The sequence below is a fragment of the Cavia porcellus genome, unplaced genomic scaffold, assembly GCF_034190915.1.
Source record: "Cavia porcellus strain 051 isolate PalLab524CR breed Dunkin Hartley unplaced genomic scaffold, mCavPor4.1 scaffold_5, whole genome shotgun sequence".
NCBI classification, from domain to species: Eukaryota; Metazoa; Chordata; class Mammalia; order Rodentia; family Caviidae; genus Cavia; species Cavia porcellus.
This window is the reverse complement of record NW_026947488.1, coordinates 83,618,847-83,632,995: the sequence shown is the minus strand read 5'-3', so window position 1 is coordinate 83,632,995 and position 14,149 is coordinate 83,618,847. Positions and strand designations below refer to the sequence as shown.

The following is a 14,149-nucleotide window of genomic DNA, read 5'->3' as shown; positions in this document are numbered from 1 at the left end:
AACTGCCTAAGAAATCATAACAGTAACATGACATTGATACTTAATCCACATTAAAGTCATTTTAATTTGAATCCATTCATAGAACACATTTGACTGAAATGATTTATGGAGTTGGTTTTCTGGAAAGAAGAAAAACTTCATACTGTTTCATTACATGATTCTATTTCAATACAAACTTTTATCCTAAACCTTCAATACACACTGACTTGGGCAAGAAAAATAAAACATTGGGAGGAAAGAGATTGTGCTGAAGGCCTTAAATAGTGATATCAGATAATAAATATTTTAAATCAGTGACAATAAACTTGTATTTTATACGGCCAGTATGAGTACATTTTGAGACAGTTATTTTCTCAAACTCATTTGAACAACTGTCAAAAATATTTTTTCAGAACACAGTGATGAAATATAAAACTATAACTGAGATATTAAAAACGCAACAAGACAGAGGAGTTTAAAATTGGGTCATATCTTTTGTGAGGTTTTGTTACATTTTCTAGTTCATGTTGTATGTTAACTGAATCCTTAGATGAGTAATATATCAATTGTGTTTATAGTTATGTTTAAATAAAATTAATACTTTATAATAAAGAACTACAATACAACAATTTCATCCATAAGTAACTATGTAAACAAGCCCAAAACAGAGGGAATAGATCTTATTAGAACCTGATATTATTATTGATGAGTATGTAAGAGCCATGGGCCTTCCCACATTTCTGGCAAACAGCAACAATATACTTACAAACCACTGATGATCTAAACAAGCTATTAATGACAGTTCCTTTTCGACACTTAAAATGGTCAGACTGTGTTGCCTGACCACAAGGACAAATAGGTCATCACTCTGAAATGTTATACCATATAATAAATGACATCTCTGTGGGAAGATAAAACCCACAGATATGGCTCCAGAGTTCTTCTGCTATTCAACAATTAATAGAAAGCAAATCCCAATAAAACTGTAAATATTTGTAAACCATTTTATGAAAAGATTTATTATTAATTAAATGTGAACCCACAGTTGAACAAGGTATTATTAGTTCTAATATGCAATTTTAGTCATAAAATATAATTTAATATCTGGATTCAAAATAAAGGGAAAAAAATCTCTCTTCCTACTTTTGTTAAGATTTTTGTCTTTCTATAAATCTATGGAAAGTCGATCTCAAAAAATGTATGAACTTCTGACCAACCAATCAGAGACTTTCGAGTCAAAGTGAATGTGTATAAGGATATCATCCAGATTCTTCACAAGGGTCAGAAGACTTCTTCATTGGATACAGGTCTTTAAAGTTAATGTCTTTTAATTTGTTTTTCTTTCTGTTAGTCCCTGGACCAGTAGGGCTATGCACATAATATCATGAATGTCTCTGAACCCAGAGAATCAGAGTCTGCATCTAAACAGGAATCTCAACTGTCTCAAATACACAAAAAAGTTGGTGAAGCACTGATCTAGGTGACCATGTTTCCACACTCAAACCCACTTCTATCTAACTGATTCCTCAAAAAAGAGAATAAGAGAAGCTTTAGAAACATCACACTTATTTGGATTAAGTCATTGCCTTCTCCATCAAAGCTAGTGTAATACAGTAGGCCTTTTTTCAAGTCACAAAAATCCACTGCATTATTTATCCTGAAAAGGTGACCATTTTCTTATAGATCAGTCCAATATTTTTGATATCAATCCCTCTACCAATAAAAAATGGCATTATTTGTATAGTTTGCTTATAAAATAGCAATAGCAACATTTAATCAGATGGTAAGATACTATCTTCTGTATTTTTATGTAATAGTTAAAACAAAAATGTGTTAATATCAGTAATCACATTAGAGGGCATTAAAAATTAGAAAGTAAATACTTTAATTCACATTTAGTAATTTAATAACATCAATTTTAGAAAAAAACAAAGGACAAGAACTAATAGTCAACTAAGTCCTCTGTGTTAAAAGACAAAACTTTGGGGTCACTGTCAGAAGGCCTTACATCAGTATATGATTCTTTATCACAGGAATTTATTTTCTAAAGTTCATCATAAAATCTAAGCAATCCAACTAATTTCATGAGATTGTTTATGTTTAATTCTGCTAATGCTGATACTACTCCTGATAATACTTCTGGACATATATAGTATGATTCCCTAGGATCCTAGGTCTACTCACAAGTGTTTTCTAGGGCTAGGATTGTAGCTCATAGATAATAGGTGTGCTTAACATGCAGTTAGCATGTGCAAGTCTCCCTGGATTTATGTAAGATGGAGAAACACAGAAGTTCCCCTGGACTGGTAGACAGTTTTGTTACTTGGCCAGGATAACAAAGCCACATTTTTGTGGGCTTAAAAAACTGTTTTTTGGAGTTTCTGAACTATCACATAAACCCAATGAGCATGAAAAATCACTCCATGTGATGTGAGTGTCAAGAGAATTCTTTACAAACATGAACAAAGGCTACCTTTGTATTGCTAGTAATAAAATGCTTTATCTCTGACCCAGGAATAGCATGCCTTCTGACACAATCTATGAAATGACGGCAGTCATGCAAATAAAATTTCAGATCCTTACTAAAGAAAACAATGTCAAATAAGAAAACGATATAATAAAGATAAACATATACATACAATGATTATACATCTCTAGATGCACTGTTAAGCAAAAGAAAAAATAAGCTAAACACCAAAAAATGAGATAAGAGAATATGATGCTTTTTATAAAAAAGAAGAAACAGAATTACACAATTGCATGTACATACATGCACAGGCAATTTTTTTAAAAGCCCAGGAATGATAAAGAAGAAGTCAGAAAAACTAGTTACCTATAGGAGTAGAGAAGAACAGGCTAGAAAGGTAGAGAATACCATTGTGCACAATTTTGACACAGGGAAACAGGTTCCCATCCTATATACTCAAAGATATATTAAATCAGCAAGAATGGCAACAAATTCACTTAAACTTAGACAATATAACTATATTTCAAATGAATATCATAAGTACACTCAATTGTGCATGTGGTAGGGGGTGAACTACAAATAAATCTTGAACCTGGTTTTTTTTTTTTTTTTTTGGTCTTTTTCCTTTTTATCAGGACCAGGGATCGAACTCACGATTGCCTGCTTGCAAGGCAGGCACTCATGCCGCTGAGCTAAATCCCCAGCCCTTTGAACCTCTTTTAGTAGGAATTGCTTTTTACAATTACTCTTATAACAATTCTGAAACTATGTGTATATAACTAAGAAAATGAGTAAAAGTCATGGCATTGTTAGCAAACAGTTTCTTGTTTTGAATAAAGAGAAACACAAGCATGAAATAAGAGGTATCTGGATTGAAATCAAAGGCATTACTATGATTTGACCTTTGTTAATACCATATACGTTTATCCATCTGTCAACTACTATGTACCTACCTACTAATTTGGACTGATACTTGTAAGGATAATGAAATCCCAGATATAACAAGCATATCACATGTTGATATTCAAATACCTGTACCCTGCAAAATGAAACAAGGTAAGCTGAAGAATGGGAAAGACGGAGTATAAATAAGTCTGGATTATCTTGCTGCGAGTGAAAATTATAAAAAGGAGGTGAGGGGAAGAAATGAGGAGGATGATAAGAAAAAGAAATGGGAAGAGAAGAGGAAAGTGGAAGAGGACATGAGAGGAGGGAAGAGAAAGAAAAAGGTACATCAATCTTTGAAAGGAATCTTTGCGCAAGTCTAAGATAATGTAAACATCAAAATAAATACATGAAGTATATAACAGACAGTAAACTACTTAGTAAAATAATTAAAAGTTCACAAAATAAAAATAGGTGGCTCTTCTGCACAGTAGAATGCTAGCTGCTAATATGAAGGAGCAGTAAAGTTAGAAAATCTGCACTTTGTAATGATCAGGCAAGAATTACCAACGGATAGCACAGCAATAATCATCAAAGTTTCTGTCTAGAATTTTAAATGGACATAGGATTTATGGACTTTAAACATAAATTTTTAAAAAAGAAAATAAAATGGTATTGGAAGAAATGATATGCTAGACAACCCCTAGAAAATTTGGCAACATGGAAAGAAAACAACAATAGAACAAAGGCTGATTAAGGTCCTGAAAGATTTAAAGGATTCAAGTAAAGAAAATCAGCCTATGAAGAAGATGCAAGGAACAGTCCATCCATTCCATACTTCATACACCTGTGTTCTCTTTTCCAGGGTTCACATAGGTATTACCCTTTAAGGGCCCATAAATATACCACAGAAAGATAGCACCACTACATGTTTCCTGGTGGCAAGTATAACTCAGTTATATATGCCACTTTTTAAAAATTTACATTGCCTTTTTTACTCTCTTTTAGCATTCAAACCATACCAATTTTGTATGATAATCGAAATAAATAATTTGGAAAGCACAAAGACTACAGTAGGCTGCATAAATAAGAGATCAATTCCAAATGTATAAGATGCTCTTATTTAATTTCACATCATGTATCTTTAAAATCAATCAACTACAATCACTACTTCTAATTGTATCTGGCTGTATGGCTAATTTAAACAAGGGCTATACATGCTAGAATGCTAGAACTCCTAAAAAGTCTGCTCAGTGACTGGGGTTTAGTTCAGTGGTGTTAAGTGCCTACTTTGCAATTGCAAGGTCATGAGTTTGATCCCTGGCGCCCAGAAAGAAAATAGAAAAGAAAAGAAAAGAAAAGAAAAGAAAAGAAAAGAAAAGAAAAGAAGACAAAAGAAAAGAAAAGAAAAGGAAAGAAAAGGAAAGGAAAAAGTTTGCTCAGTGGGAAAGAGAAAATCATGAGAGTTCAAGATGTTAGATGGAACAGATTTTATTAATAACTAATTCAGAAACTGTGAGTTCACCTCCTTGCAAGCATAAACCTTATAAACCTTATACAAGTAATGAAGAGTATCATTAACTAGAGGATTATTAATGCATGCAGATAGTTTCAGCTATATTAATAGTTCATAGTGGGTCAATCACAATGTAACTTACAGTCCTTTGAACAACCTAAATAAACATTACAATTATTTGCTTCCTAATACCTTAATTGTATGGTAACTCTGGCTCTCTCATCCCTAAAATTCTTAGCTTTGAAATATATTTGAGGTGCATAACTCAGATAAAAAGGAAACAATTTAGGATTAAGAATAGAGAATTGATTAATATACTATTATCACTGATGTTACTAAGTAGCTTTGCTTTATCAAAGGTTTTAAAATACTTTTTAGCTAGACAATCCTATTTAAAAGTTCAAATAGAATGTGGTGGTGCATGCCTATAATACTTGCACTCCATAGGGTGAGGCAGGAGGATCACTGTAAATTTCAGGCCAGCCTGGGCTAGAAAGTGAGCTCAAGTCCAGCCTGAACTGCATAGCAAGACTCTGTCTCCAAAAAAACAAAAAACAAAACCAAACCAAAAAATCAAAACTCTGAAAGATAGGTAAAAATGGAAAGTGGAACAACTTTGGTTGCATGAAGTAGTGGGAGTCCTGGGTTATTGCCTCTTTGACATTGCTTTCTCGGCAGTTAGAAACCAATTGCTACATAAGATTGTGTATGAAGCAGTTGCTAAAAATAAGATCCTACTGTAAGTATAGAAATATGACACTGACATACAAAAAATCAAACTATTTTTTCCAGAGGGAAGGAATGAAGCCTTTTAATAAATAATTAATGAGAAATTTTACCATTTTACATTATGGTAGCACAGTAGCTGTTTTTCCTTGTTATAAACCTCTAAGTTGATACTGGAATGTAATGTTTCAGAATAACATTTTTAGTCTAATGTGCTTACGTCATAAATGCTGGTGCTATTAGGAAGTGATAAATACAGGTTCAGGAATTACTTCATTATGATGACAATAATAATATTATTTATTTCTAACCCTGACAAATCCACAGTTTAAATTTTTTAACTAGGTAATTATATCTTGCATTTTAAAAAGTCAATGTATAAATTTTAGGAACACTTTTGTTTTTTTTTTTCTTTTTTTGTATCAGGAAATGAACTCATGACCTCTCATGCTTGCCAGGCAGATGCGTATTCTTGGCCCTAGGAACACTTTTAAAGTTCTATGATTTCTTGGTTTCCTTTAGCTACTAAAGGAAAACCAAAAGTCCCTTCCAACTCTGAAATTTTTGTAAATCAAAATGAGTCTGCCTATGCTATTTTTTTTTTTTTTTTGGTGGAAGCAGAACAAAAGCACATTAATAGTTAACAAAACTACAATATCATATATGAATGAAGTCTTGCATTTAAAAAGTACTCAGACTGTATTTACAAAAGAATCTCTTCCATTAATTATTCAACAGTTGAATTTAACTAGAAACCAGAGCATGACTTTATTATAATGGTCTGTTTAAATGAACTACTTAATATTGTAGTGAACACTCAAAATAGTGAATTTCAGATCAGTAATCATATTACCATTTTTCAAATTTTTAGATCACTGGAAAGATTTTAATGTTAAATCACTTTGTTTTACTTGTTCTTTAAAAATGTTTACTTAAACCAAAAATCCTACATTATTTATTTATATTCTAAAATTGAAATGTAGTTTAAACAAATGCATTATTCATAAAGCAAAGACATCAAGAAAAACAAAGCTGTGTACTTCTTTCAATGCTGTTAAATTACTAAAACATACCATATTTATGCATGCAATATTTGATTGTTTTTTTTAAAACACAAGCTTGTTTTTGTCAGAACAGGATATGCCAAAATTTTTTACCAAACAATTTTTGCTTACAATTAAAGCAATCATCAACCCAAGAATTGCCATTCATTTTATTTCATCTCTACATCAGAAAAAAAAAAAAGGTAATTTAAAAAAAATTAAATCCCTTGAAATGATAAGATAAATGAAAGTGCAAGTGCCTTCACATAATAACAGTAAGCTGACCCTTTGGGAAATGGTTGACTTTCTCAATACAACACAATCAAAGCTCATTCAAAAGTGTTCATTTAGAATGCAGATATCAAAGATGATGCAAATCTTCAAGAGAAAATTAGAACTTACCAGATGTTCTAATCCAGCTTTGATGTTTCCAGTTTCCCTAAAATAGAAGAATAAAAGTTCTAAAAAGTCGCTAAATCCTTGTGTGCTCTATTTTACGTTTATCTCAAAAAATATTTCTATGAACCTTTATTATTTTCACCTACTTTTACTAGTGGTCATAATACTGCTTTAAAAAATAAAACAATTTCCACCAGAAGATAACAAACTACGTATATCAAAAAGTATGACCTTTAAAATTGCTTTCTACTAACAGAAAAAAAGAGCTCTGATTTTTCAAAGTCAATGGAGAAAAACAATACCGAGTATCTTATATTAGTCATAATAATATTCTTATATAATGGCTTCTTTATTAAAGGTTATTATTTTCAACATTTTTATCAAAACATTCAAACTTCTAGATTCTGTCATCATCTAGATTATAAAATTAGCATTTTCGTTCATTTGCTATATCAAATATCCATTATTGTATTTTTATGAAAGGAAAATGACACTAAGAACGTGATTGTTAGTACACAAATAACTAAATCTAAACAAATTCTTTCCCAACACTAATTTCACTAATTTAGTGCTCACAATGTAAGACTGTTCCAACATCAAGAAACAAAATATCACCAATGAAAACACAAACAGCAAAAATCATGATATATTTTAAATATGTAATTTCTTGCTTTTTGCTAAGAAACTGCTGATGGAACTTAAAAAAAGCATCTATATAACTACCAAAGATAATTTAAATGTACATTTGGTATATATGTAAAATGTGGTAAATATTTGGATTTTTTTTCTAATTTCAATCTATCTTAATTTATTATTAGTGACAAATAGATTTTGACTTTTTAGTTCAATATAACTACCAAGCTTTGTCTTTTGTAACATGAAATTACATTTACAAATTGCAGAATGTAATTATAAAATCTCTAAAAATGAACATTATTATATTTATAATGCTTAATGTTTTCTCCAGGTCTCTGTTTCTCTGAGGAGCCCTGACTTCTTTTTCTACTTCTACCATCTAGTTCTTTGCTGAAAATATACTTATCCCTGTTTTCTTTGTTTTGCTGTACTGTCTTTCTAAATATCCCTATCTTACTCCCTTAAGGCTCTACTGCTTAAAAGTTATACTCAGTTTCCAACAATTGCTATCACTGCTTAGTCTGGACTATTAGATTAAATTTCCATTTCTACTGATTGACACTCATCTTTAGCCATTCTCTCCTTCAACATTCAATGTTTTAGAAATGTAAGGATTTTGGAAATTCATTCTCTAATCTTAATATTATCACAATTGTAGTGACAAATGACAGGGCTAAATTATCACAATGTATGAAAAAGCATCTATATAAATATTTCATTTTATCCACAAGGTTTGAAAAAAGGTCAGCATCCATATAAATATTTTAAATTTTATTATGAAATTAATGTTTTAATGAAGCTGAATTCAAATGAATCTCCAAGTTTTCACAGGACATTCTCATGGTTACTTGTATGACTCAACTTTTAAATTAAAAAAAAGAATAACATAATGAAACATTTGAACGGAATAATATATTGCAAATGTGTATGCATTTATACATATACATACATAACTTTTTATCTTATTAGTGACTCCCAGTTCTCAGACACTGATATTCTCTGTTTATTTGCAGGTGTGTGCCTATGTCTGTGTGTGTTTTTCCTCTTTTCTGTGTTACTAAGATCTCAAACAGAGGCATAATATATACTATGGTTTTTCACTTTATCTTGGAGTTGGTACTACTTAATACACATTTAAGAGGTTACATTGCCACATAAAGATTGTTACTAGAAAATAATGTTGCAATATAAAAAGAACAAAAATACTCAGATTTAAACAATAAGCCCACACTTCATTATCTAAAACTCTTTAGATTAAATATTATTCATCAAAATATTTTGGAATTTAGCAAGATTATTTACATATATTTTTATATATAATGCTGCCAACAGGTTCTAAAACACCTTGCCATCATTATGCACATTCTTAATCTGAAAGACACATGTGAATTCCACACAAAGTATTAAAAACAAAAACTATAAAAAAATAGCCTCATTTTAGGGTAATCATTGCTGTCAACTCAACGAGTTTGTCACAAACTTAGGGTAAAAAACATCTCTCAGTTTTCTGAGCTACTTCATTTTAAAAGAGAAGATAAGCAACTGTTCTTCAAAACAAAAAGAAAACATAACCCTATGGCTCTGCTATGTTTCCAAATGATTCCTTAAATGTAAAAGTATTTAGAAAATATGTGTCTTGAATGGCATGCCAGGGAGAAACTAGGCATCATTTTGACATAGTTCCTTTCCTCACTACCAAATGACATCAACCCAGTTTCAGCTATCCAGCATCTTTAATTGTCATTGTGATCTAATGACTACTTCTATCTCCATAGCTAGAAAAGATCATCTCTTCCCACAAAAATTATTGCAATAGCTTCTTAATGGGTATCAGTGGCTCCTGCCTTGCCCCATGTCAAAGCATTTCCCATAAGAAAACCTTTCCAACACTTAAGTTAGCTCAGGTCAATCCCTTTCATAAAATTTATGGTAGACTATCTATTTCACCTCACTTTTCCTATTCTGTTATCTTACCAAAGTTACCTCACACAGAAAGTGACAGCAACAGCCATGACAAACTATTGATCTGGTTTCATTCACCACTGAACCACTGCTCTATCTAAATTGTTCCTTTTTTCCAAGACATCACTAATCTTCCTCATCTAGTTGACAAATGTCTTTTAGAACTCAACCTAAACTGTATCTCAATTGAGACTGTATCTCAATTTCTCCCCTCACACAAAGTAAAGTAGTAATTCTTCCCATATGTTTCCATAATACTGTGTGTATTCTATCACAGATTTTGCCATACTTTATTATAAATGCTTACTTACTTGCCTATGGAATCATTAATATAAAAACTCCTTGAGGGCATGCATTGCTATCTTTTAATTTCTACATTCTAGTATTCACTTACAATGCTTGAATCAGGATATATAACCAATTAATAAGAGTCTGACATCTGAACATAATGAAACAAGGTTGGATGAAGAGAAATTTCCCAGAAATAAAAAATTTAAAAACCTTCTAGAAAATAAACAGAAACTCCTTCATAAAGGAAAAACAGCAGTTGGCATAGTGGTACATGCCTACAATCCCAGCACTCTGGGAAGGTGGGGCAGGAGATGCACGAGTTTGAGTCTATCCTGAGCAATTCAGCAAGACCCTGTACCAAAATAAAACTGGGAATGCAGCTAAAGTGCAAAGGGCCTGAGTTTAATCCCAAGTACTTAAAAATTAAATAAATAAAAAGGGAAAATACAATTTACATCAGACTTCTCAACATTAATGCTGTGTGCAAGAAGACAATTGGAGTAGTAATAACGCTCAAAATCAGCCATTAAAGGAATTGAACTATTAATCTAGAATTTACATACACTCATATAGAAGAAAAAAATAAATTGTTAGCAGGACTCAGAAAATTCAGCCCACAAAGACATTATTTTAAAAATGTCTTGCATAATGTAACCCAGTGAGAAGAGAAATTCAAGAAGAAAAACAATATAAAGGCAGTAAGGGTTGGCCTAGAATTTAGTCATTACTCTAATCAATACTAAAAAGAGAACTAAGGAAATTTCACATTGTTCAGCTAGGATTAAAGTACTTAAGAAAATTCTCAGATAGGGGTTAGGGTGGGGGGGAGGTCCAGTAATGTGTTCTACACAAGAGACACATAAACCAAATGATTCAGAAATGTTTTCAAAAAGGAGATAGAGAAGAAGAAAAGAAAACACAAAACATGATGAGGTAAATATAAACCAACAAAAGGCGGACATGGCAACCTTAATGACAAAACCTATTTATGTACTCAACCTTCTCCATATAAATTTACATATAAAAAAGTTCTTCTATTTTAGTAAAAGATACTATATTAAGTAGTTTTCATTTACACTCAGAAAGTTTGCATGTACATGAATCTTAGCACTAAAACATTGGGACACCAAAGTTTGAGTAAGTTCTCCCCCAAAATCTATTTTATTTACTTTTACTTTGGGTCAAACCAAAGACATTAGACTCTTTAAAACAACATAGATAAAGTATCAAAAGTACATAAATGCAACACAAGATAGCATTATACAGTACGTAATACTAGTTCCAAAGGCAGAGTACCTAAATTTACATTTAGGCAGTACTGCAAAATAGCCACGTGAGCCTGGTAATTATACGACCTTCCCGAAACTCAGAATGTGCACCTATGGATGTGACGATTAAGGACCACTTGCTTTATCTATCACATAAGGTTACTGTGAGAAAGATACATAGGATATATAAAGGCCTATTGTAAATTTTAAAGTGCTATAGAAATATTATCACGGTTCACATTTAAACATAAAAGTTGTAAAAATGATTCCAGAATTTTTAATTTTTTTTTACTAGAAGATCTGGGACACTGATAGAGGAATCTTACAACAAATGGTATAAAAACTGTCCTCTTTAGTAGTCTGTCTCTTGGGTTGTCCCTGTCATGACTTCATCAATATTTGTGCAACTCCTTTTGCCCTGTGCTGAAAGCAGACTTAATTCAATTATAGGTCTCAAAACTGATAAAATGGTCCTGAAGTGGAGAATGGGAAGAGATTATTGGCAAATGAATAAAGATTTGTATCGAACTAACACACAGGAGTACAGCGGGTCTTTTTTTAATCATTCCCTGTCTTAAATCTTCTGGGAACCATGAGTTTCCCTTCCCCTCATGCAGCACATCGATTTCTGAATTAGACTGCAATATTAAATAATTAATATACTTGCCATGATTGATGTTCTGCATTAGTTGAATATTAGGTTATCAATCAAAATCCACTTGGTTTAATGTAATAATATTGAAAAAGTGTCACGGGTTGTTCATCCAATTTGTAGTTGAGGCAGCACAGATAGTAATGTTGGCTTAACACAAGGCTCTAACACAGGAAATGCAGTAGCTCAACACCGTAGGAGGCAGACATTTTGAAACTAACTAGGACAAGGCCAAGGTTGTCTTAAGTAAACTATATGGCATCTGTTAGTCTCAATCTTAAAAGAAGTCATGTATCAATCATGTTACAACAGCAAGAAAAAAATTAAAAATAAGACCATTTTACCTTTGTCATAAATTCTATTATTTTACAAAAAAAAAAACTACTTGAAGTTTAGAAACTGTTGCTATAATAAAGCACATATCCTTTTAAGACATTTCTCAACAAAAAAACTTTTATATTTAGATGTTTCTAGAAAAGTAATAATTTTTCTATTTTCTTTTTGCTTTTAAATATAAGAAGAGTATCATACCAAAATGATCATTCAGGTTTCTTACTGGCTTAAGGAAAGAAAGTCAAAGTAGCACAATTTTTTTATTATTATTATTTTTTTTTTTTTGGTCTTTTTTCCTTTTTATCAGTACCGGGAAAGTAGCACAAATTAAAAAGGTTTTTTAAATGATCTTCCTTTTGATGATAGCATCCCATTTATTCTCAATATTCTGCATACAAATTAGTCAAAATATAAGCTTACAAAAAATTTTAATTGCTTCTTAGTAACAGTAAGTAATTTTTCTAATCTTTCTCCAGTATATAAATCCAAAATCTAATATGGTTTACCTATAAAAATGATATTTACAAACAAAGTTAATACATTTTTAAAAAATCCAAAAGAAGAGTAGACTTTGTGGTGAAGAGTAGAAACTTAATAATTTCAGAGAATTCCAAAATTCAGTGAGTATTTTGTTATAAAATATTCATAAACCACAATGCATATAAGTGAAATATGCAATACAGTATCATTTCACTGATCAAATCTTTAATAAGTAAAAGATTAAATGTACTTATAGTCAGTAATGTATATGTGTTATCCCACATAAAATGTGCATACACATTACACTAGTTATAAAAAAGAGTAACTCAAATAATAGAAACTTTACATTGTTTTTTTATCATGAACTAAGCATAGTAATCATTTTTAAAAGAGCATTATACTGCAGTCTTCTATTGAGAAGAGCTAAAATCAAGTTAAAGTATTATCTTTTTCATAAAGTATAACCTACATAAGTAGTTTTACATTATGGTACCAAAGTTTATAAAAGTCTTGGGTATATGAATTACAAAAATATCTACATTGTCCATCTCAAATAAGAATTAGTAAATTTTACATAAATAAAGGTAATGAATGCAAAATTTGATAATATACCAATCTAAGAAAAACCTGGCTCAAATTTCGTCTTTACTGTATACTGAAGATATAGTCACTGTTAAGTTATATACAATCTCTTAATTTTCTCCCCTTGAAGTCATATCAATGATTAAAATGATAATCATGTGTAATGTAGAAGTTACCCAAAATATACATACTAGTTATATATTAATCATTAATCATTAAAGTTATATATTAATCATTAACCTGTGGATTGCATGAAACATTTTCATATAAGTTTTAGTTCTTTTAATTACTTCAAATTCTATTCCAACTGTAATATGAATGAAGAAAAATCAGTCTAATTTTCAAATTATGCTGACAAGACTACTACATAGATACTGACACAAGCACACTTATATCCTGTTATTTTCAGAAGAAAGTAACGTGTGGGGAGGGAGGGAATAAGTAAACAAATGTAATTAATTAACTAATTAAAAATTTTCTTATGCATAAGAAAGATACAGAATATCAGCACTAAGATCCAAAAAGATTTTCCAGGAATTCAGTTTCTATCAATCACAATTGCTTAGAATTCTTATCATTTTTCCCTTGATAGAAAACTACCTTGCAAATTAATGGTTACAACTCTATATTTTTAAGTTACTATGCTTCAGAATGATGGTTTTCTTTCTTTCTTTTTCTTTTCTTTTTTTTTTTTTTTTTTTTTTTTGGTACTGGGGATTGAACTCATGATCTCACACTTGCCAGGGAGGTGCTTATGCCACTGAGCTAAATCCCCAGCCCGGAATGATGGTTTTCAAGTCTGCATTTCAGAAGTATTATTTGATCTTACCAATTATCACTTGTAAAATTCTGCTCTAGAACTATACACCATTTGCACAGACAAATATGCCAGGGTTACTAAAATTTAAATGCACTGTGATCTTTTAGTCA

At 31.0% G+C, this 14,149-nt stretch overlaps 1 protein-coding gene across 1 annotated transcript in view; it reads right to left on the bottom strand.

The window, feature by feature from the left end:
• Positions 1 to 14,149, bottom strand: part of Rsrc1 (arginine and serine rich coiled-coil 1) — a 413,588-nt gene that overhangs the window by 205,318 nt on the left and 194,121 nt on the right. The window contains exon 6 of the mRNA XM_005006761.4: positions 7,019 to 7,055. Coding sequence (XP_005006818.3) covers positions 7,019 to 7,055 — 37 coding nt within the window. The remainder of the gene's footprint in view (positions 1 to 7,018; positions 7,056 to 14,149) is intronic.